The following is a 23668-nucleotide window of genomic DNA, read 5'->3' on the forward strand; positions in this document are numbered from 1 at the left end:
CCAGTCACTCGACCAGATATCCTGGTTACCCCCGAAGATCAGGACCTCTGTCTTCTCTTCGTTTAACTTCAGGAAGTTCTGGATCATCCATAAGAAGACTGCTTCCATGCAGTTCCGGAAATTAGAGGCGGAGAGGCTGACCGATTGAGAGGGGGAAACCATGATTTGGGTGTCGTCAGCATATGACAACACCTCTAGGCCAAAGGATTGTACTAACCTGGCTAGTGGGGCCACATAGATGTTAAAAAGTGTGGGGCTCAGGGAAGATCCCTGAGGAACCCCACACTGCACAGGTTTAGAGGGAGAGAGGAATTCGCCCAGCTTTACCCTCTAAGGAAAGAGGTCAGGAGGTTCAAAGCTGAGCCGCCAACTCCAATCTCCCGAAGGTGGGCAATCAAGACGGAGGGAGACAGGGTGTCGAATGCAGCCGTGAGGTGGAGCAGGACCCGAAGGGTAGTCTGGCCCATGTCGACCTTCGATCGGATGTTTTTAATGACCTCCGTGAGGGCGGACTCCGTGCTATGGGCTCTCCGAAAACCTTGTTGGGAAGAGTCCAACAAGCTAGCGTCATCCAGGAAGGCGCTTAAATGATGGTTAAGGTGGGACTCAAGAATTTTAGCTGGGGTGGGTAACAGAGAAATTGGGGGTAAGTTCTTCAACACCCCAGGATCCAAAGTGGCCTTTTTCAGGAGGGGTTTAACAACCGCCATTTTCCACGAGAGTGGAAAATTTCCTTCCATAATAACTAGATTCAACACCTCTAAAAGGGGAGGAATGATCACCTCCCTGCACTCCTTGAGGATCTTAAGAGGGCAGGGATCCAGAGGGAAACCAGATTTTGTTTTATCAAGGAGCAGGGTAAGCGATTCAGGGGTAAGGGGGAAAGTTTAAGAGGCTGGGGTTGGGTTCACTCACCCGACACTTAGGCGGGAAAGAGGTAGGAGGGTAGGAGACACCTGAGTCAAGGTTAAGGGATTCAAGAGACTTATAAATATCTGGTATTTTAGTATGAAAGAAAGTGGAGATCTTATCACACAACTCCGGAGATCCCACTATGGGGTCCGGGGTCTGAGGGTTAGAGAGGGTGTCAATGATCTTGAACAAGTCTCGGGGGGAGTTTAGCGAGGACGTCAGGCTAACAAAATGAGCCTTCTTTTCCTCAATTATAGCCAATTTGTATTCCATAAGGAGGCATTTGTGCACATCTCTCTCCTAGGGGTCAAGGTGGGCCCGCCAGCGTCTCTCCTGTTTTCGGCATCCCTGCCTTAACAGCCTGAGCGAGTCAGTGAACCAGGGTGTGGAAGGTCTCTTTCAGGCCGAATAGTGATGTTTAGCGGGAGCCAGAACATCCACTGCTCTCGAGATGGAGTTGGAAAGTTCGAGGGCAGCGGCGTTAGTATCCCCCGAGATGAGGGGCCTCAAGCTGGACAAAAAAGGGGCAAGAGTTGCATTATTAACCTCCCTATAGTTCCTTCTAAGTTCCCATTTCTTAATTGCGGAGGTGGAGGGGAGAGAAGAGAAGGATTTTAACTCTAGCGGAACAGCCAGATGGTCTGAGGGATGGGAGGGCCTATTCTTTATCTAGAAGCATTGGAAAAAACTCCGTCCAACGTGTGGCCGGCTGAATGGGTAGGGCTATCCACAAGTTGCATCAGGCCTCACGAGGCTAGGGATTCCACCAAATAGGAAGTATCGCTGGAGTTCATATTTTCATGGTGATAGTTAAAGTCACCTAGCAAGGTAATATTGGGTCTGTCGAAAAAGGATTGTAATATCTTTAGCAGATCATGGATAAAGACAGTCCTAGGGCCAGGGGGCCTTTAGAACAGGAGGCCAGAGAAGGAAACTGTAGGGGAGGAGTTAAGAGAGAAATACATAGCCTGAAAGGAGTTTGTAGGGGCGGAAAGATGTTCGGTACGACAAGTGAAACAGTTCCTATATAAAATGCCCAAACCTCCTCCTCTTCGCCCAATTCTGTCCATCCGAGATAGAGCGCAGCCCTCTGGGATAGCATGAACGAGTTCGGGACCTGAGGATTCTGACGCCCAGGTTTCCGTGATGAAGACCCAGGAGGGTCTCCTAGAGGAAACAAAGTCTTTAAAGGCGATGTTGTTTTTAATTAAAGATCTTACATTAATAAGGAAACCCTCCTCAATAACCAAAGAAGTAGATTTTGGAGTCCCAGCGGTGAGCTGCATCTGTGAAGTGTTCGACGTAATGGGACAGCAATGGCTAATCATACAACTAAACTCACCTGGGTTCGCCTCGGGGTAAGAGGAGTGGTGACAGGGCAATCTTGGGGGCTTCAGTGCCAATAGTTCCTGGATAGAATAGAGAGCACATCCTTGGGGACAAACATGAGGTTGGCCAGCATCCCTGGCTCCTGGCGCGCACTCAGCGCGGACGGGCGCAGACGGGCTGGACTTAGGCGCGGCTTCAGCGCACGCCCGCTGGGCGCAGAAGGGAGCATGGAGCCTAAATAAGGCGTCGCCCGTGTGGAACGCAGCGCGTGACCCTCAGAAAGCCAATGAGGGTACGGGCTGTAAATGTCTGCCGGCACCCTCCACAGCAAACGGGAAAACCCGTGGTGGACCGGGGCGCTTGGCAAGCTAAGAAAATGCGAGAGCGGCTGCGAAATGCGAACGGAGATTAAGATCGGGTGAATTTTTAAAAATTAGCAGCAACAAGGTAACAGCGAAACATATTAGTCATGTGTCGAAGTTAATAGAAATGAGGCAGTCAGGTAATTTTTTAAAAATTAGCAGCAACAAGATGACAGCACAACATAGTAAAAAGAAATAAAACGAAAGGTTCAGTGATGAGGCATCGTAATCATGCAGTCACCAACAACAAGCTAACCCTATGATAGTAATGAGATCATGTGCCCATGTCATCCTTAGCTGTTGGTAAATCCTTCATGCATTCCAAGTCAATGCTTCTACCGTTTCTTTCTCCTCATTCTTCTCCCTATGTTCATAATACTGCTCCATACTCAGTTTTACAGAAGGGGAGGAGGTAGTCCCAGTACTCTCTGAAGTCTGCAACCGAGTTGCGATCTCAGGAAGCAGGTCATAACAAATCTATTAACAAACAGTCAGACTCCCCCGTCCACTGACAAATCCTGTCCACTGAAATCCAAAAACACACCCTCAAACCGAGTGAAAAAAATCAGACACACTTTCATCTTTCTTCTGGCGACATGCCGTTAACTTGTCACAATCCACCCTTCTCAGTGGAATGAGAGAGTGCATATACGTAATAATTCGACCAGGCAAAGATGGTATCTCAGCCTTAGCCTTCTCCCCAGGTTTCCTGTCTTTATCCCACTTTTTGATCTGCTCCCAGGTGCCACCCAACTCCACACGTGATCCTGTGTGTCCACCTGCCTCCAAATGTCGACAGCACCAGCAAACCAAAGAACATTTTAATGTCAGCAAGCGTCATTACAGTCAAAGAAGCTGCTTCAGTGAATTCCGGATAATAGTTTGGTTTTTCCTAGGGTCAGGTAACTGGGTCTTAAAGGACAATACCTCACTCCTCCTCCACGGAGTGTAGACCAATTGTTCTTGGAAATGGCCCTCTACTCTCTGTTTAATACCAGTGTTTTGCTGATCCCGTAGCTCCGGTAGTTCAAGGTGATATATGGGGTGAACTTCCCTCATCTGGAACTGGGGCACTGTCTTCGGCTCTTCTCAAACAGCCTCCCTCGATAAGCTAATAGCGAAGCAACATTTGCAAAAACCTCCTCAGGCGCCATGCCAGCTGCATACACATTGTCCCTGATATTATAAATAATCTGAGGTGCTGCAGGGTTGAAGCACAGCTCCCACAATCTAATCAGTGTAGCTAACATGTGCCTAAAGGCATGCTGCTGCACGAACTGCTCATACTCTCTCATCACACTGATTGGCTACTGCCTTTTTCTCTTTGTCTCCTACATCCGATCGTATCAATATTTGCCCCAGTCACTCCTGAGCAGTTGCCCAGTCCCCGTCCCCTGCTCCCTGTACAGGTGTCCCAAAACACAGAACCATTGGGGAATGAAGGACAAGGGAAGGAGTAGTGACAGAAGGAACAGGCACTAAAGTAGTCAATGGAATTAGGGTTGGGGAGAGAAGTGGCGCTGACACAATAGGCATAGCAGGGAGACTAGCAGTTATCGAAAGCGCGGAAGGCGAAGCCACAGAAACTGCAGGAGGCGCGGCAGCCAAAGCATCTGGGTCAGTAACAGAAGAAACAGAAGCAGCAAGGGCAGAAGACACAGACGACTGGGTTGTAGTACAGCAGGGTATGTTCTCTGTGGGGCGTATGGTGGCGGAGGTTGGGTGTCTAACCACTCCTCCATAAATGTATTGTTCTCTTCTCGAACCACATAAGACTTTTCACATTGCAATCGAAACCTCCTATCAGCACACTTTATCCCCTTCTCAGTCCTTTCTTTATCATACGCAACAGCTTTCTGAGTCACTGTCTGCATCCTTACCTTTCGGGCCTCTTTTTCTGCTTAAATTAATCTCTGTTTAGCTTCCTTTTGCCAAGTTCTGAGGGAATCAAATATCGACTGACTACTTCTCCTCGCAAACAATTTATCCTGCAGGAAATTATGCTTTTGTTTATCAAAAGGGCCCGTCAACGGCCACCGCAATTTGGCGTTGTCCCTCGAATATTTGTGCCATAATGTACTAAACATAATAGGGGCAAGGCAATACTTAACATACATCTCAAAGTTCGGGGTGCCTTCTGGAGGCGCTGGCTGACTCTTTTCCAACCGAGCATCACTAGAGCAACAACTCACACAAAATAATCTACTAAAACATGGCATCTTGAAACAAGAACAGTTTTTCTACCTATGCCAAGCATATATTTGCAAATATCTTACCCATAATTGGTCGACCGACCTCATCAAATCCGGATCAGAACAAAACCATGTTCACAAGAAACTCAAACAAGTTCAAGCGCTTGTCCAAAAATTATCCTCATACTGCACCAAAGACAAATCAGAGTGGCGTCATAGCCACAAACAAAACCAACCAAACTCACCTGGTGCATACAGGTCAAACAAAGTTATTCTCCACTGTCGACTCTTTGGACCAAACGGTCAGATCCAAGGGTTTCGCCTTTCAAGACCCCAGTTGGGATGACCACTGGGCGAGGCACCGCCAAGTCAGACAGGCGGGGCAGCTGTTCCTGATCCGCCCATCCAACCCGACGAGGCCCCCTCCTCCTCACCCGTCCGCAGGCGAAGATGGCTCACCTGATGGGAGTCTCTGTTTGAGCACCAACTGAAGGAAGTGACCTGATTAGGGCCACCCGGGTCACTCGCTACCACCTCTCAGCCTTCCATACAAATGAAGAGTCGGTCAGACAGTAGAGAATACAAACCAAGGTTATTTTATTAGTATTCACTTAGGCAGAGTCCAGACTGACCAGCCTCCTAAGAAGCTGCCAAGGGACTGCCCCCCGTCCACACGGTAACACAAAATATACATTACCAATACATCTAAAGTCCCGCCCAAACTGGAGTTTTCCAGCCTTGGCACTAATGAACAAAAAGAGCACAGAAAGCAAGCTACCATCTTGAGAACGGGTACATGCTATCTTAGTTTCAAGGTTACCCTGCCCGTGCTTGGCTCTCTGAGGTGGGAGCAGGGCTTACTCGAGAGAAAAGTTATGCAGATACAGATTTATCTATTAATTAGTGTAGTGAAGCTCAACCTTGAATATGATAGAGAAACAATCGAGGCTGTTTTCTGCTAAGGCAAACATTATGAGACAGGAACTTAGTTTCAATGATGTTACAAAATGGCAGCTGTATATAAAAGGATGCCACAAATGCTAACTTAACTCACATAATGCTAGTAGGAGTCGGCTAAACGCATTCTCAGTCTAACACCATGTGCCAGGGATCCCTGACTCCTGCAAGTCAATACTACTAGAGCCGGCTTTAACACTGGTAGCACCTGGTGTAACAATCTTTTTTTGCCCCTCTCCCCATGATCTCTAGCACGGATTCCCTCACTATCACTCAGCACCCCCATTGAGGTCAGTGTCCACACTCCATCGACAGCAGCTTAATTTGTGAATAGCACTGGGCGTATCATTAATCTTCTCAAATGTTCTATCATACTCAGTCTCGTGAAAGCAAAAGTGCCCCACATCTCTCCATAGCCCCTCTCTGAACTACATTTCATTTGTTTGAAAGCGCTGGTAAAGGCTGGCTTTACTAATTCACTCAGCTATCCACATAAAATACAGATCTGTTCTTTGCAACAGGGAAATTAACGCTCTGTGCTATTCTATGGTGAGTCAAAACTCCCACTAGACAAAGCTCCAATCTCTCTCTCTAGCAGGACCATTAATCACAAGAGTTATCTTAACATTTTGATTGCTGCCTGAAAGCTGGACGCACAAGGAACTCTGTAGCAGGTGCTTTTAAATCAGAAAGTTATTGCTAAACACAGCGCCCTCCTTGAGGTGAGTGTCCCCCTTCCAGGTCAGCGGGTTGAACTGCCCTAAAGCTGGCCCTGAATACCACCATGTGGCCAGGTATTGACTTCATATGACTGTTGATATCATAATGAGACTGAAGTAACCCCTTTTACCAGTCAATGTCAGGCTACATCCCAGTATCACTTATATGTCATTAATTGTCAAGACTGTGCCGTAGGTACCTCACATTGATCAATTAATGCACACACAAATATGCATTTGCACACAAGCATAGAGACATTCCAGACAAACAAGTACACAGAAAGATGGGCACACATTACATCTCATTTTCAGCTTGCTTGCGTTCTTCAGTTCGCCTTGAACTACCACCTACCTCATTGGTCAAATCTACTTCTCAACAGTTAGGTAGGGATCAGTGAACAGTGTTGGCTGTCCTAGGCGCTTGCTGAAGGCTATATTGAGCAGTAGCTCTCCAGTCGTTGAGCAGCCAGCAGGCCCGCACCGAGGCCAACATGGAGGGCAGTTGAGACGTCAGGTATGAGGTTCATGGGGAATTAATTCCTGGCATTTTCTTGGTAGACCAAAATAGTGTAATCAGTGAAACCTCATCCAGGCTTGATTGTGTACGCGGCTTTTATCACTTTAGCTCCAAATAACGAACAAGTTCCTAAACAACTTTTTCCCACAACAATTATAAGAGTTTACATCGACAGCAGCTTAATTTTTGACTAGCACTTGGCGTATCATTGATCTTCTTAAATGTTCTATCATCCTGAGTCTTGCAAATGCAAGATTTTTTTGTCCATTGCTTTTATCAGACACATTTCAAATAAGACCAAGTTAAATCATCTGGAAGATATGTCTTATTTGTGGAATTGCTCATTTATGAAAAGAAATATAATTGCCATTTTCCTTTTCGAGAGACCCTGATAATCTTGATATATCACATCATATTATATAATGAGGAATGGTCATCAGTCTCATATGTAGCACGATTGTAAGACTGGACTGCACTGATATTGGACAAAAGCTAAAGAATGGCTAGACAAATGATGCTCTGTCTGCAATGACCGGAAATGATGCTTGGCAACAACTGGGCGAACTTTGAACTGCCTAAACCATTATTATTCACTGCACCTCCTTCCTCTATTTCTATTGCCTAGATAAGGCTACTTATTGGAATCTCTGCTTACAAATCCAGCCCAGTGTATGTTAAGGGTAGAAGAACCCTCGAGGCCGGGCTAAATCTTACCAGCCTTTCAAAGGAGAGGTATTCTCTACATGTCGCCAGACTGGTCATGAAATTGGGTTACTATTTTAGTACTTTGTAATAGTTAAAAATACACAAAAAGTCGATAAATATGAATAAGGTGGACATATTATTCGGACAGGAAACAAACACATTTGTACATCAGAGAAGATAATACATAAACTGGCATCATCGAACGGAAAGCATACAGCAAACAGCAAACCTAAACAAGCACAGATTCCAATCGGAGGTAAACCACATTTTAAGTCATTTATGCAGTTCATGAAATATATATTTTTTTTGTTGAGAAAGTATCACTATTGCTCAAAATATGAGCACCAGTACCCTAGATGGGTTAAATAAATACAAAATATTAACTTAACACATTTAGGATTCTCTTCTATTAAAAACACATTGTAGACTATAATGCAAAATGTAAGTTCTGTATATAATATTACATGTTTTATCATTCTAAAAGTGATGTCCCAATCTAAATTCATACCATCGTTATTCGTATCCATTTGTCTAAAAATCTTGTCCGTTCTTTTTTCCGGTGTGGATTCGTCTTCTGGCATTTTCATCACTGAAGATACCATCTTGTAGATTGCCTGGATTAATGTGAAAAAGAAAACTATTTTATTAAAATTAATTTGACAATGGTATGTATTGGAACATCGCTAAATTGAGAGTAATTTTAGGAGGCAAAAATCAAACACTGAGCCAAATTCACACCATTCTTTCCATAAGTAGGCAGGACTTACTCCTGTAAAGTCCGAAGTTTGAGAGCCAAGCGCAAGTCACACCGACTTTAAGAAAATTGGTGTGAATTGGGCCCAGTATTTGAAGGTGCTGCATAGAATGATCTGTTGAAAATCTCACCCATTACTATCAGTCATTTCATGGGAGTAGCAAAACATTACTGCACAAGTAATGTAAAAATGCAGAATAACTTTGAAAACGTCACAGTATCTCACATGTTCAAAGTATGTACTTCAGGCATAATGAGGTTGCACGTTTAGACTGTAGTGCAAAAGTGTCTCCTAGTGCACAGATTAAGTAGACAGATCCCCATTACTAGTTTAATCACGCACAATCCCAGCCTCATAAGTAGATAGGGCAGAAAAACGGCAGGAGAATCATTTAAACATTTACAGATAGGCCAGATAGAAAAGTGGCCTCTACAAACCACTCAGCCCTATCACTCTGAACATCTCATTGCAGTTGCCGCCGTTAAGTGCCATATTGGACTTTTGACTGGGGCATTTTTTAGGTTCTAGAATATTGTCCCCATGACTGACCGTCACAAGGTTCTATTGATTTTCCCTTATTTTTTATATAGGGAATGATATAAATAATAGGGGAGCTGACCACAAGGGAGGCAAAAATGAGGAGAACATGAAAGTAATACTAACACTGTGCATAGTGGCACTATGCATAACTGAAGACATGGTCTGCAGCAAACAAACATATACTGTAAAAGCACCAAGTCAATCAGCCACAGGCTCCAACATTACTTCAAAGATTAAACTGAACTTCAGCACGAGCTAGGAGTCCGATTTGAGTTCCTGAGTGATGTGAACTATCCGCTGTGAAGGATATTTCCACAAGAAGAGTAGGCAAATCCCCGAGGATGACTTCCAGCTAGATAACATGGTCTGAAGATCAAATTAGAATAAAAATGACGCTTAGAAGTGGACAGCCTCTCTACTACTCAACACTTTATTGGACATAGAATGTAACCAATACACATCTGAGCTGCTAGAATAAGCGAACGGTATGTTCTAGCTTATATGTGCTATCTAGTCCCTTAAAAGGCCCTATGCATTTCCTTCAGTTGGATATATGCACTAGCATGATGTTGGATGGTGAAAATTGGGTCCAGGTTTGGCAATATAGGAATGGTGCACTCGGAGGTGAGTGTTCAAAGAGACACTTTTCCTTATATGAGGCACACCCTAAAGTTCCCAAGGCTTCTCTGAATTATATGAATACTAATTTAAAATTTTAGCCCAAAATTTAGGTTTGCATTTCCATGTTTTAACACATCTAATCCACTTATGGCAATTATGTCCCAATACATTTCGAGCGGATTGCTGAACTTTGGGGATCTTAAATCAAAGTGGTTCTGTGGAAAACACATACAATTCATTTTTGAAGAGAGCCACTAAGCACCAACACTACGATGGGAAGTTACCTATATTCTTCCCAGAACCTTTATCTTCATCAAACTATTATTTAATACACAAACATATGTCCTTGTGTCGGGCAGGTACTATGTTGTGTGAAGCCATGAGGCAGTGCTTTAATAATATTGAGAACATTATATTGTTTATAATAAATGTGCATTTTTAATGAGCAGGCTTCGATACAAAATAAAAATGTGTTTTTTAATGCAAAAATGGTAGTAGGCAACCATATTTACTCGTACTAGGCCTGAAATGGCTGAAGCAACATTGCCTGACAAGCTGACATGACTAGGAAATGCTTAATGTGCATAAAATGTTTATTTCTTGACCTTTTCTTGAACATGTTTTTCATAATAAATAATAGTTGCATACATGTTTTCATTTAATTCTGCAGAATGTTTCTACTTACATAAAGATCTCTGTTAACTAAGGATTAGGGATTTGTCATTTATTGAGGTAATGAAAAGTTCACATATGAAAATGCTGCATTTCTAAAGGGAATGAATGATGCAAAAATCTGAGAGAGTTCACATTGAATTTGATAAGAAATGTTTCACTCAACATTGCTGTCTGTGGACTATTGTATTCTTGGTGAGAATGATCCTGTTTCCATGAGAGCATCCAAAGATGATCGGGTGGCTAAGAAAGAAGGAACTACAAACTGCAACATTGATAAAATGTATTGTCTATATTAGTTCATGCTCTTACAGCAGACCCAGACTTATCCATTTCATTCATCCACATTTATCCCCATTCCAAGCTACTTTGAGATACTGAATTTCTTGAACCTCTCTCTTTGTGAGAAGTTCTGCATTGATTCATTATTGATTTATTGAAATGATATGTGATGCTAAAGCTTTATGCTTATATTCTCGATCTCTGGAAATGGATCTGTTTTTGGATTCGGACTGACACCTTTTCTTCCCATTCCTGTTTCTGTTATGGATCAAGCTTAATGATTTTTATTGTAATTGATTGATTACTTTTTCATTATTGATTTCTAATGAGATTATAATGACTAAGATTGATGAAATTTACTTGTAACCTTAACAGAGGATGATTGACTAAATATGTGAATAATAAAACCCTTTAACTCATATCAAACTCTCATTATTGACTGAAAATGGATTAGTGAATGTGATAATAATTTATGTGATGTACAGCTTCTGATCTTCTCTAAAACAACGGCAAAGATCCATTGTCTCAGAGGCAGTGGGGATTAGTTCTGATAATGGTAAACCGAGTTTATAATTGGAAGCAATCCCTGCCACTCCAGTAGGTAGCAACCACTCAAACCTAATGAAATAATTATCCATAGTGAACATCTATATGTGTGTGCAGCTATACTGTATTCATGGTCCATACAACAAATGTAGCTTTTATTATTATTAGATCGCCGCTATCCGTTTAAACTTTTTCAATTATCATCATGTAGAAAATGCGTATGTGCAAAATTAATGTCTCTATGAAACATAGTAGCTGTTATCTACTTTCCTATGCTTCAGTTTATGTAGAAAACTGGACATTGCTTATATCCACTTGATAAGCATAAGCACTTCTGTTATTAGATTAGGCAAACAAATGTATCCCCTCTTTATAAGTTGTCAGGGCACTTAAATCCCTGTTTCAATCAATCACCTTTCATATGTTGGCCCATCTCAGTAAAGTACGCTTTTGTAGACTTATTTGTAGCAAGACTGCTTTCTTATGGTTAGTCAAGAAAATCCCTGAAATCTCTTGTGCGTGTATAAACAGCAACCAACGGGGTGCCTGTTTTTCTCTGTATCTTGACTGCCTCCCTCACTTTTATTAACCCCTTCGACGCTCATGACGAGCTCAGCTTGTCATGAGGTATGCCTGTCGTGCGCTCATGACGAGCTGAGCACGTCATGTAACGCTGCTTTTTTAAAAATCTCTATTCAGAAAAGGGGGTGGTGATGGACAGAGTATCTGAGTTAAACAGAACACTCGTAAATGTAAATGTATGTAAATGTATAGGCATTTATATAGCGCACTACTTACCCGTAGGGTCCCAAGGCGCTTTGACCGCTGCGAAACCCTTCCTGGCTTCACTGAGAGATGGTCCCTTAATGGGTATCTCCAGGGTGAGACCAGGCATCCCCGGCGGTCTGGTGGGGCCGTTAGTGAAGATGAGGCAAGCTAATGCCCAGAGTTGCCGAGTGTGATCGCTGATCAGAGTGGGCACCGAGGCGAGAGAATTATCGAGTCCGCTGACCCTGGTCCAGAAACCTGCCGTGCCGGGAATCGAACCCTGGTCCCGGGCCGTCCTCTGCTCTCGGGTCTGCCGCCTCTAACCAGTGAGCCACACTACTTCACTCGTACCCAGTCAACAGATCAGGGCTTGATCCATCACTGTTTTTTACCTCACTGCACCATCCCAGCTCAGAGCCTGGCTACATGCAAATTAGTCTGTCCCTGGCCCAGTGCATCATGGGAACAGGGCAGACCAAACTACCAAGCCAATTCTTTTACTGGAAAGGAAACAAGCTTCCGGGGACCGGTTTCTGGCATTACAGCCGTCTTCGGCCCGGCTTGCTTGAATCCTGATGGTGCAGTGAGCAAGGGACTCACATCTGAGTATATCCTTCCACGCTTATGGTGGACAAAACGATTCAGAAAATGGGGTTGTGATGGACAGAGTATCTGAATTAAACAGAACACTCGTACCCAGTCAACAGATCAGGGCTTGATCTATCACCGTTTTTTAGCTCACTGCACCATCCCAGCTCAGAGCCTGGCTACATGCAAATTAGTCTGTCCCTGGCCCAGTGCATCATGGGAACAGGGCTGACCAAACTACCAAGCCAATTCTTATACTGGAAAGGAAACAAGCTTCCGGGGACCGGTTTCTGGCATTACAGCCATCTTCGGCCCGGCTTGCTTGAATCCTGATGGAGCTTGTTTCCTTACCAGTATAAGAATTGGCTTGGTAGTTTGGTTTGCCCTGTTCCCATCATGCACTGGGACAGGAACAGACTAATTTGCATGTAGCCAGGTTCTGAGCTGGGATGGTGCAGTGAGCTAAAAAACGGTGATGGATCAAGCCCTGATCTTTGGACTGGGTAAGAGTGGTCTGCTTAATTCAGACACTCTGTTCATCACCACCCCCTTTTCTGAATTGTTTTTTAAATCTCAGCGCACAGCGGGAAAACCGCTAGCGCGCATGAGGTTAAAAGGGGAATGCGTTGCTCTCATCTGCATCTATAAACCAGTTGCTGGGGTGTTGCTGCCACCTCGAACCTGGCTTGAAGGGAAGCTGATTTTGTGGTTGCTGGCCATCTTTCATGCCCTGGGGGTGTCCAGTGGCAAGACCACGATCGCTGGGGACTACGAGTTCCACAACCATATCGGACCAACAGCTGACACTTGTTACACCAGCGCTATTTAAACACATCATTTGCCCTCTGTGCAGGATGCCTGGGGGCCACGCCCAAGCCAAGAGCAGGTCCATCTATGCCCGTCATTCTTGGGGTAAGAAAGTGACTTTGTTATATTTTGGTTCTTCTTCTATGATAAGCGACTGATGTGTTGGCCATAGATGTAGGCACTGCTTTATGATTGAGATAGAATTGGCAAGTAAATACTAGTGAATATGTCTTTTTAAAACTTGCTTTGTTGCTTTACCGTCATGTCATTATGGCCAGAAGGAAAATTACCAAAGGATGACACCGGAATCACCTCCCCAACAAAGTTTACAGCAATTGCCCATATGTTGGAAGGAGCTATAGGGGTAGTTAATATGGAAATCGAAGGAGAATATCTTTGAATAATGCCTCTATTATACCCGATGCTTCAATGGAATCAGATAATATACAATCCCTTAGTATACATTTTTATCCTGAGGCGGACCCATACTGGTCCTTGACTTGACCAATGCAATAACCCATCCTGTTAGCACTACCCAATTGAGAGGTGAATCCATCAATTTGTGCACTGATTCCAGCCTAAAGGCCAATAAAAGAACTAAGGTGGCATGTCAGAATAAAACTACTGGTAGCACCCAAAGGACTTCTAAAGTTCTATCAATGAAGAAAGGGCCTGAAAAGGGAGGGCTGCAATCTGACATTTGCCAAAACCTACTTTAGGAGGCGTGAAACCACCTCTGCTCAACCAGCATACCTTGGATCTTTTTGTTTACTGATGTTTTGATCAATGTAAGAATTTAATAAACCTGGAGATTTATCCCCTGCTTGCTCGCTTTGACGCCATGGAAGCTCGGATCACAGCACTAGCAATTTCACTGGGACAAAACATGGAGGCAAAAGTACAGAAAACTTAGGACAGGGATCAAGCATGAGAAGTTTTGGCTTCAGCGCAAGAGGTCAAGAATACACATCTTCCTAAGCCTTTAGTTGACGTAACTAACCAACTACAAGAAACTATCGCATCTAAAGCTATCAGTATGCCACAGGGCTAATTGAATGGCACAGCTGCATTGGAAATGGAGTCTCAAACATAGAGACCATAATATCGACAACCATCTCGTATTTCCGTGCATCCCTGCTTTTGCCATCTGCAATTACCCCCAGAATGCAAACCCTATACTTTTATATTAAAGGATGTCCTGTCCTACCCTCATAACACAAAGAAGACTTTGCAGCCTTGAAAAACAGGTCTATTTACTGGCTTAAAGCTAACACCAGTTGGAAGGGGGACTTGTCTTGGGAAGTCACACATTTGAGGAGGGTGGGATGGCTGGGCAACCATCGGAAGGAGACACCAAGGGATTGCGTTACAATTAATTTCAGAAGTCCTAGGATGATCTTAGGCTAGCCATTGTAGCAGCTTGCACAAATGAGCCTCTTTATAGGCAAACTAAGGGAACATTTTCTGGGGTAATTTTATAGACCGAACACCTATACTAGCCCTCTGTTTTGATCTCTCGAAGAGTATGGTTTCCTGCATGCTGCCAGCCATTAGGGCATGGGCTAAGAGTGACCCAATTTTAGGTCAGTCACCATTCGCCTGCACTTACCATGACAAATATATTTGTCCCTTTGTCTCGTTTAAATTAACAGGGTTGACAGGAGGATTCTGTAGAATTAGGTTTGTGCCCCAAGGCCCCTATTACATTAGAGAGTCAACAAAGTGAAGGGAGGGATTTGGGAAAGATCACCAAACTAACTCACCCTTTTTTGGTATTTAAATCATGGAATGTTGCAGGATTAAGGGACAAATTGGTGAATGGCAATTTCCTAAGAATTTTTAATTTTATGCACTTAATCGGTATGCAGGAAACTTTGCTCACAGAAGGTTTCTACATAGATGGGTTTAAATCTATTCTAACCCCTGTCATCCCTTCAGTCTCCGGTAGAGCAAAAGGAGGCTAAGAGATGTTAATTTCAACCCATGCCCCTATTAACATTCAGAAATCTTTCACTAATTCTCCGTATTATCAAATGGCGCATCTACTTATCGGTCGTAAGTAGGCGATTTTGATAAATGTTTATAATAATGTTTTTTAATAATACACGAAGTACAGTTGTGGTGGAGCTAAGAAAGGACCTGGAGCGGTTTGAAACACCTCTGGTGTAGACAATAAGTATATATGGCCTGGGGATTTTAATATAAGTAAATGGAAACTTTCAAATAGTAAATTTTGTGGTTATCACGATTACTTTGGGAAAGATTTATTGCACTTTCCACACAATCCCAACAGTGAATCTTTAAACGAAGCCATGCATAGTTTAAACCTAGAGCTGACTGAACAGGATCAGGAGGGCTCTAGCGCTCCTCTACCAACATTTCACTGTTATGGCCACTTTTCTATAATCGACCATATTACAGTCTCCGTAAAGGTTTTAAATTGGGTTAAATCCGTTAAGACAGAATCATCTACTTTTAGTATTATTGGTGATCAGGCAAAGAGTTTTAAATTAGTACCGCATGTTGAGGCAGTGGGCAGAAATGGTGTTAGTTTGAAGTGGACAGGCATTAGTGATGTCAGGCTTCTAGAAAATGTAATCAGGGAAAACAGAGAAGCATTAAATATCTGAACCGACTGGGAGCCAAATGAGGATTCCCTTTTAATGGTGTTCCCAAAAAATCACTGTTACCATGGAAGATAACTTGAAAGCACTCTATAAGGAATCTTGTAGTACTAGTAAAGTCCATAAGTGGTTCGACAAACATTGTACTGGAGCAAATTCGAACCTAAGGAAACATTTCCAAAATTTCCCCAAGGATAAAGAGGAGATTAAGGATTAAGAAGGCATTATAAGAGAGCATGGACACTGTAGAACAATTCATTAACCTGAATTTAATTATTAGAAAGTATGCTAGGGCACAACATGGGTGCATTCATCTCTGCTTCGCAGCTTTGAGTAGTGCCTTTGATCTGGTAAAACATGTCCAATTGTGGCAGACTCTAAAGGATTTGGGGGCACCATAAGATATTGTTTGCCATCTCTCTCAGCTGTACATGTCCCTTTCAGTGAGAGTACGCTTCTGGAAAAAAGGGGGAATGCATGGAACAATGCCGTGTGATAAAAGGAATCATGTAGGGATGCATTCTTGCCCTATTCTTGTTTTTTATATATAAATGAGGAGGATGCCTATCTTTAGAGGATCAATGCTGATTCTCCTAGGGATGGGACTCGAGTCACATTGATTTTATTTTATGCAGACAATGTTGTGTTACTGTCAAGGGCAGCAAATTAGCTTCAACTTCTAATTGATAACTTTGAGTCCTACATGGAGGGTAGCGATCTTAAGATGAACCTAAATAAAACGCATACAATGGTTTGTGGAGGGTGGAAAAGAAGAATAGAAGTCATTTTGTGGTGGGTCATAAGCTTGAACAAGTGAGCACTTTAAGTTATCTGGGAATATTATTTTAACAGGAGGGCTGCTGGGGACTGCATGTCAAATCAGATAATCTTACGTTTATTAGAGACTCCGATGCGGTTTGGGTAGTAGTAAATTGATTCAGTCACAAGAGTACTGCTTCCTATGCATGCTCCTGGCTGTACCACACTCGACCCAATATACATTACCCACAAAGATTTGGACATTGTGAATATTGAAGATTCAATCCACCTCAGAACAATAATTGAATGTTACAGTATGTGGGTTACGAGAGATCATTAGGGATTGTCTAGAACTAGATCATTACTGGAAAATTCCATGGCTGCCTTCTATATGCAGCCTATTGCATGACTTTGACAATCAACTAGACATCCAGTCCCCTTTGAGTACATTGAAAAACAGGAAAAAAGAAATAAGGTCAGCTTTTAAAATAATGAAGGAGGTCGTGTGAGAGCTATGTAATAGATCTATGACAGCAGTGGGTAGATACTGCTGAGGTCGATGGAAACAAGGGAAACAAACCTATCTGATAAATGTAACGAAGATGCAGGATAGAGTTTATCTGACTAGGCTATACTTTCAGGTACTACACTCTATGGTTGCATTCCTAGACCAGAGGCTTGGTTAGGACACTTACCTAAGTGTCCGTGTGATGGAAAGGCCAACCAATCAACCATCCACATCATGCTGTTTTGTACATTTTATAAAGACATAAGACAACGGGTATTCCGGACACTATTTCTATCACAGAGCCTGGTTTATTATCAGGAGGTCTTTAATTTCTTATTTAAATTTGAAGATGTCTGTTCTAGTTGTATAATTCTTAGTTTCATTAAGTCTGTAATTAGAAGGCCGAATGCACTTAGTAATTGGAAAGGTTATGCTATGAAACAGATTAGACTGGGATATGATAACATTCTTGTTAAGTAGAACTTTTAACTATTTTTAGACTAAGTTTATAACTGATTTTAATTGCGTATATTGGTCTATTTTAATGGTATTTGGATTCATGAGAAATACTTTAACTTTGAGCTTTCTCATTTGTTGTTTATATATTAAGGCATTGCATCATCCACACATGTTAGAACATTGCACTGAATTTCCACATTTGCATATTATGAGGACTCAAGGTCATTACTTTTATTTGATGAATAATGTCGTTTGTTTGCATGCTTTAATGTTTTTTTGAAATTATCCAAATAAAGATTAATTGAATTGACATTAAATGGATTAGTGATTGTGCTTAAAATTTTTGTGATGTACAGTTCCTGATCTTCTCTATAACAACAGCAATGATCCATTGTCTCAGAGGCAGCGGGGAATTGTCCTAGTGAGGGTAAACAGAGTTTTTAATTGAAAACAATCACTGCCACTCCAGCAGGTACCAACCACTCAAACTTAATGAGCTATTAAATGAATTGAAATGGTATTCAGTGAAAGGTGGGGTTTCAAAGCCATCAAGGTTCATGCCATAGAACCAGGTTTGTATTGTTTCATGTTCTTGGCAAATGACAGGAATCACGTCTTGGTTGGGTTGAGCTTCCGGTAGGTGCTGGACATCTCAGGATGATTTGTAGGCAGGGTGTGAAGCTATGGCGTGTTTATGTTATATACAGATTACAGCCATATGCGAGATTCCTACAGAACTTGAAGACTATGGAGGTCAGAAGACACACCAGCGTCACTCCGCATTGTGTCAATTATTTTTGTTTTCTTTCCATGGAGATAGACCGATTCTTAATTGCACCATGGTGTTTGAGCAGCACCTTCTCAAAAATGCAATAGGCTCTTAACTTGTTATACTACCCGGAGTAGGTAAAGGACTCGCCACCGTTGGTGTAGCAAGTCCTCTTTACCTGACAGCCTAAATATGATGCCTGGCTCTCATTTTTTATTATATTTGTGAGCTCGTACATTGCTTGAAAGCAGACCCACCCTGTCCTGTCACATTCACCTCAGAAGCCCCGATTACACGTCGAACTCAGACGCCACCATAGTATGAGTAAGTTCACTACTCTCAGTTGTCTGTACTAACCCTCCGTTTTTTGCAATATCCCTTTAGGGCCCATTGCTGCTTGTTTACTATCACAGGTCCTACTTTTAGCAGTGATAATGTAAGTATCACCTGTACCTGCACAATTTCCTTGGCCACCCAGCGATAAACTGGGGTTACACGTTATTTATTGTTTACAGCTTTGCTCACAGCATGTAAGTAGCTTTGCTTATCACACTGGCTGTTGGCACTATGTTTCCGAAGAGTTGGTTATTATTATTATTATTATTATTCTACCCACGACGCGAGTCGCTCCTTTTAAAATGTAATACTTGCCTGAAATTATGCATGGATTCATTTCCCCCTTATCTGGATTATTCCAGTAGTCCCTAAAGTTATTACAATCTTGATCATGACCTTATAATTTAGATAAAAGGTCAAAACGCCATTGATATCGCTGCCAACAGGCTCCTTTACCAAACTTAGAAATGATGCTATGGAAATAGATTCAATATGTTTCACAGCTCATAAATGTCATGTATTTCGGTAGTTAGCTTTTATGTTTACAAACTTTTTAAATCACTGTTATTATCTGTCTTGTCTAAACTCTGGGGGCACTGTTCACTTTACTGCTGATGATATGTGTATAAGCATTTCTTAAATATTATGCGCATTTGAAGAATATTAAGGACATTTTTCTGCTTATTAAGGCCATTGTTCTGCTGAATAAAAGCATATTATATCTTTGGTGACCAGAGATTGGCAATATATCGAGCAACTGAGTATGCACTGAAAAGAATGCATTTTGTATGAATGATTCCCTAATGTGCCACTGTTTTTCTAATACTTGTTTATAGCTTGGTTCCCTCTGGGCAGACTGTGTAGCTTTTACATCACTTATACAGCAAGAATCTCAAGCCCAGGCTCAAACACACAAAGTATGTTACCACATTTCAGTCTGTGTTTTAACTACTGACTCACATGCCCTTGGTCGAGTGAAGCTTTTTCACAGCACAAAAATCGAGTATCTTTATGTTGTATTGCCAATTGCTATGGTGCGCATGGAAAGCAACTGCGAAGGGCACGATAGAGCCACTATGTGATCCGCCCAAACCCGGCACTTTAAAGGTCATTGCTGTACACGCCAGACGCAGGCCAGGGATCATAGGCCGCATTGCACATCTGCCATAAGAGAGGATATACAGGGTTTGGCTGACTGCAGGAGTTCACGATGATGCCAGCTCCCACAGTTGGGGAGAGTGGGTGGGGCGGTGAAGAGAGTGGGTGGGGCAGTGGAGAGAGTGGGTGGGGTAGGTGGGAACACGTTTGACCCTCTTCTGGCGAACATCCATGCCTTTACCTCTGGATCAGAGCAGACCGCAGGTGAATGGGGTGGGGCATAGATATACACCACACTGTGCCTTCTGTGTTTCTTCCAACAGAAGGTTTCAGTGAGAGGGGAGGATATTTAACCATCCCTAGGTCTGAGTGATTATGGGTGACTGGAGAGGGAGGGTTACCCCCTACAACTGGGATCCGTAGGGGGAGGGATTGGATACTCATTGGTACACGTACGGCCTGGCAAACAAATTATTGGATGTGGACTTCATAAACTATATCAGGGCTTTCAATATTGTGGCTGTACAAGAGACTTTGCTGAGCGAACCCCCACATATGCAATGATTTCTGCGCTTCTACACAAGTGCACTAGCTGAGGCAAAATACGGACATCTTCAGGGGGTCTGGCTATATATGTTGCATGCGGAATCAATCTTACTGTCCGTGAACTAGGTCCCCCTTCATCAGCAACTCTTGCTGTAAACTTACTCTCTTCGGTCTCAACTCAACCAACGAATCTCAACATTATAATAATTAACGTTTATATTCAACCAAAATGTAAAAGCAAATTAATAAAAGAAATGTGCAACTTGGCGGAAACTTATATTACAGAAGGACCAACAACGGATTTTATTGTTACGGGCGATCTAAACTTACATTTAATGGGATCCTCTGTGGACGACGAAATGTCCATACAAAATACAATCTGGAATATCCCAATGTAAGGGAAGCCACTTTTAAGTAAGCAATCAAAGGTGGGACAGTCGGCCCTGGAGGAATTGGAACACCTAAACTTAAGAGCACTAAATGGCAGATCAGGAGGAGATAATCCTCCCGTAGCAACACACTGCAGATTCAGAACTAACACTATAATAGATTACACTTTTATCTCCCTTGAGTTGTTCCACCAAATTACCCTATTTCATTTAAGTGACAAAGGAGACAGTGATCACCGGCCACAAGAAATCGAGCTCAGAACAACTGTTTACATGTTCGAGCAGTGCCGGACCCCTCATGGAGCAGACTATACTATTAACCTTAAGAGAATCAAATTTGGGACTGCCACACATTGCAGAATGTTGGGAATTGCTAAAGAACACTTTGACTTGAGGGCCGGACTAGAGGAGGTCAAGAAGTGGGAAAGTTTCACGGATACCATGGCAGTCTATGCAACCAATATCAATCCAAAAACCCAACAGAGACGCGGTGGTGTGAAATCGATATCGCAATCTGCTCTGAAAGAAATCAAGCATACCAAGAGAGCTATCTATCTCTCATTGAGACAGCTACGGTGTAACCCTCAAGATACAACACAACTAAATTCATTGCAAAAGCAAAAGGCTCTGTTGAAAAAACAATAAAGGGATGCTAACAGGGACAAAGAGAACGTTCTGTGGGCAACACTGCACGCTGATATTAAACAAAATAACAGCACAAGTTTTGGAGAACCATGAATCAATTTGTTCATCCTAACAACGATATATCGGTGGTAGTCTGGACGAAATATCTTTGGTCTCACTTCCATGAAGATACAGAGTTTAGCACAAAGGGGAAGAACTCCTCGGGCGCATCTGATGGTCTTAACATCAGCGCGGCGTATGCAAGAAACAACCAGATCACACCACGCAAAGCCAAAGAAGACATCTTAATGGACGACTCGCCAATAAATTGAACCAAGATCATCAAAAGGCAAATAGGCAAGGGAAGGAGGGAAGGGGTTCCCGGCCCAAACGGACTACCACCGGCTCTACAAGCAAGAGTCAACATTCTGGGCTGAAGCACTAGAAACACTGTTCAGGGAAATAAGGATGACAAACATTCTGCCAGAGTCCTGGAGAGGATCTATCATTGCACCAATTCACAAAACAGGGGATAGGTCAAAGCCTCAGAACTATCGATTAGTGGCACTAATGGACAACAAGGCGAAATTCTTTGCTGGTATGCTACTGGAAGAGCTCCAGGCTTGGGCAGAAGAAAAATCCGCCATCCCTATAAACCAGACCGGTTTTGCGAAAAATGTAGGGCCAACCACAAATATAATAACAATGGCAATGCTCTTTGATAAGGCTGAAACGACAAGGAGCTCCCTGCATTTGTGCTTTATTGATTATAAAGCAGCCTTTGATCACGTAGGTCGAAACAGACTGTGGTCCAAACTGCATAGCTGGGGGCTCCCTCAATCCCTTCTAAACCTGCTGATAAACCTGCACACCAACACCTGGGTCCAGATTAAGCTGGGTGACGGAACACACCTGTCGAGACGCATTCCAACGGACAAAGGGCTTAAACAAGGTTGCGTTTTGGCACCTACACTTTTCAACCTGTTCATAGCTGATCTTGTAACGATATAAAACCCCTGTAACTCACATGCTCCAAAACTGGGAGACATCTCATTGCCATGTCTCCTATCCGACATAGTCCTGATTAGTCAAATGAGAGTAGGCTTTCAACATCTTATAAAGGCTACACAGGACTATTCAAAAGTAATGGTCTAATGATAAATCTTGTCAAAAATCATTACAGTCAGTAAAAAAAGGGAAAAAACCTACAGCATGGTTCTGGGGTAACACCCGAATAGAGAGCATCATGGAATATAAATACCTGGGTGTAAAGATAGACAAAGGCGGTCAATTCCTTGCGCAGAGAAACAGCATCAGGCATAAAGGCATTGCCCTGGCAATCTCCCTAAAAACTCTGAATTCCAAAGTAACCGGTCCATCGATTCTTCCAATAACTGAGGTGATCCGTGCAAAGTTACTGCCAACAATTACTTACGGAAGTGAAGCAGAGAAAGGAAGAGACGCCAAACCACTGGACTCCACAGTAACAACTACGTATAGGATTATATTTGGGCTGCCTAAATACACCTCCCCCTCTCAAATTAGGTTTGAATTCGGCATACAGAAGCAATCTATTGTGAGACATGGGGCATACATTATAGCGTGGGACAAAATACGAAAAGCCACTCCAGGATCACTAAATGCACAGCTATGGAAAGAGATAAACCGATACACTACCTCACCCGCAGCGAGATATCTCAAAGATGGATTACACAAATTGGGACTGAACCAACTGTGGGAAACACCCACTAGTACCGGTGTACTTAGGAAACTAGTTTGGAAAACAGAAACACCTTTCGTGGCTGGAGGACAAAGATTAATTTGCAGAAAGGTCTCACAGATGGATGACTTTGAATACCTACTGTGAGCAAGAAGCGCAGAAGTACTTTGACCTGGGTTATGCCAAGTATACAAAAAATTAATTTTATGAAGTTTAGACTTGGCCTGCTACCATGTACTCAGCATTTCTCACCCTGGCTAAAGGGGAAGGTGGACCCTAGGTGCCGCTTATGCGGGTCAGCATCAGAAGATCTGCTGAACCTACTATGCTCCTGCAAACAATTCTCACAAGAACGGAAACAATTGCTGAAAGTTAAATTCAACCAGCGTGGAATTCGAACTAGGAGGCAGGCTGTCCTGGCTTGCTTTGCACAGAGTGATCCTCAACTAAACTGTGCCTTGGTAAAATTTTTGACGGCATGTGAAAAGAAAATGCCGGAAATAAAAATATTGGCAGATAATTAACTCATTAAATTCATTTTTGCATGTATAAACAATTAACATA

General features: G+C 42.7%; 1 protein-coding gene across 11 annotated transcripts in view; it reads right to left on the bottom strand.

Moving 5' to 3' along the window:
- HPCAL1 (hippocalcin like 1) overlaps positions 1-23668 on the bottom strand; it is a 1564223-nt gene that overhangs the window by 117889 nt on the left and 1422666 nt on the right. For all 11 annotated transcript variants that reach the window (XM_086926340.1, XM_086926339.1, XM_086926341.1 and 8 more), the window contains one exon: positions 8202-8307. In XM_086926340.1, the coding sequence (XP_086782466.1) occupies positions 8202-8307 (106 nt within the window). The remainder of the gene's footprint in view (positions 1-8201; positions 8308-23668) is intronic.

This window comes from Lissotriton vulgaris, chromosome 6 (assembly GCF_964263255.1).
Source record: "Lissotriton vulgaris chromosome 6, aLisVul1.2, whole genome shotgun sequence".
NCBI lineage: Eukaryota > Metazoa > Chordata > Amphibia > Caudata > Salamandridae > Lissotriton > Lissotriton vulgaris.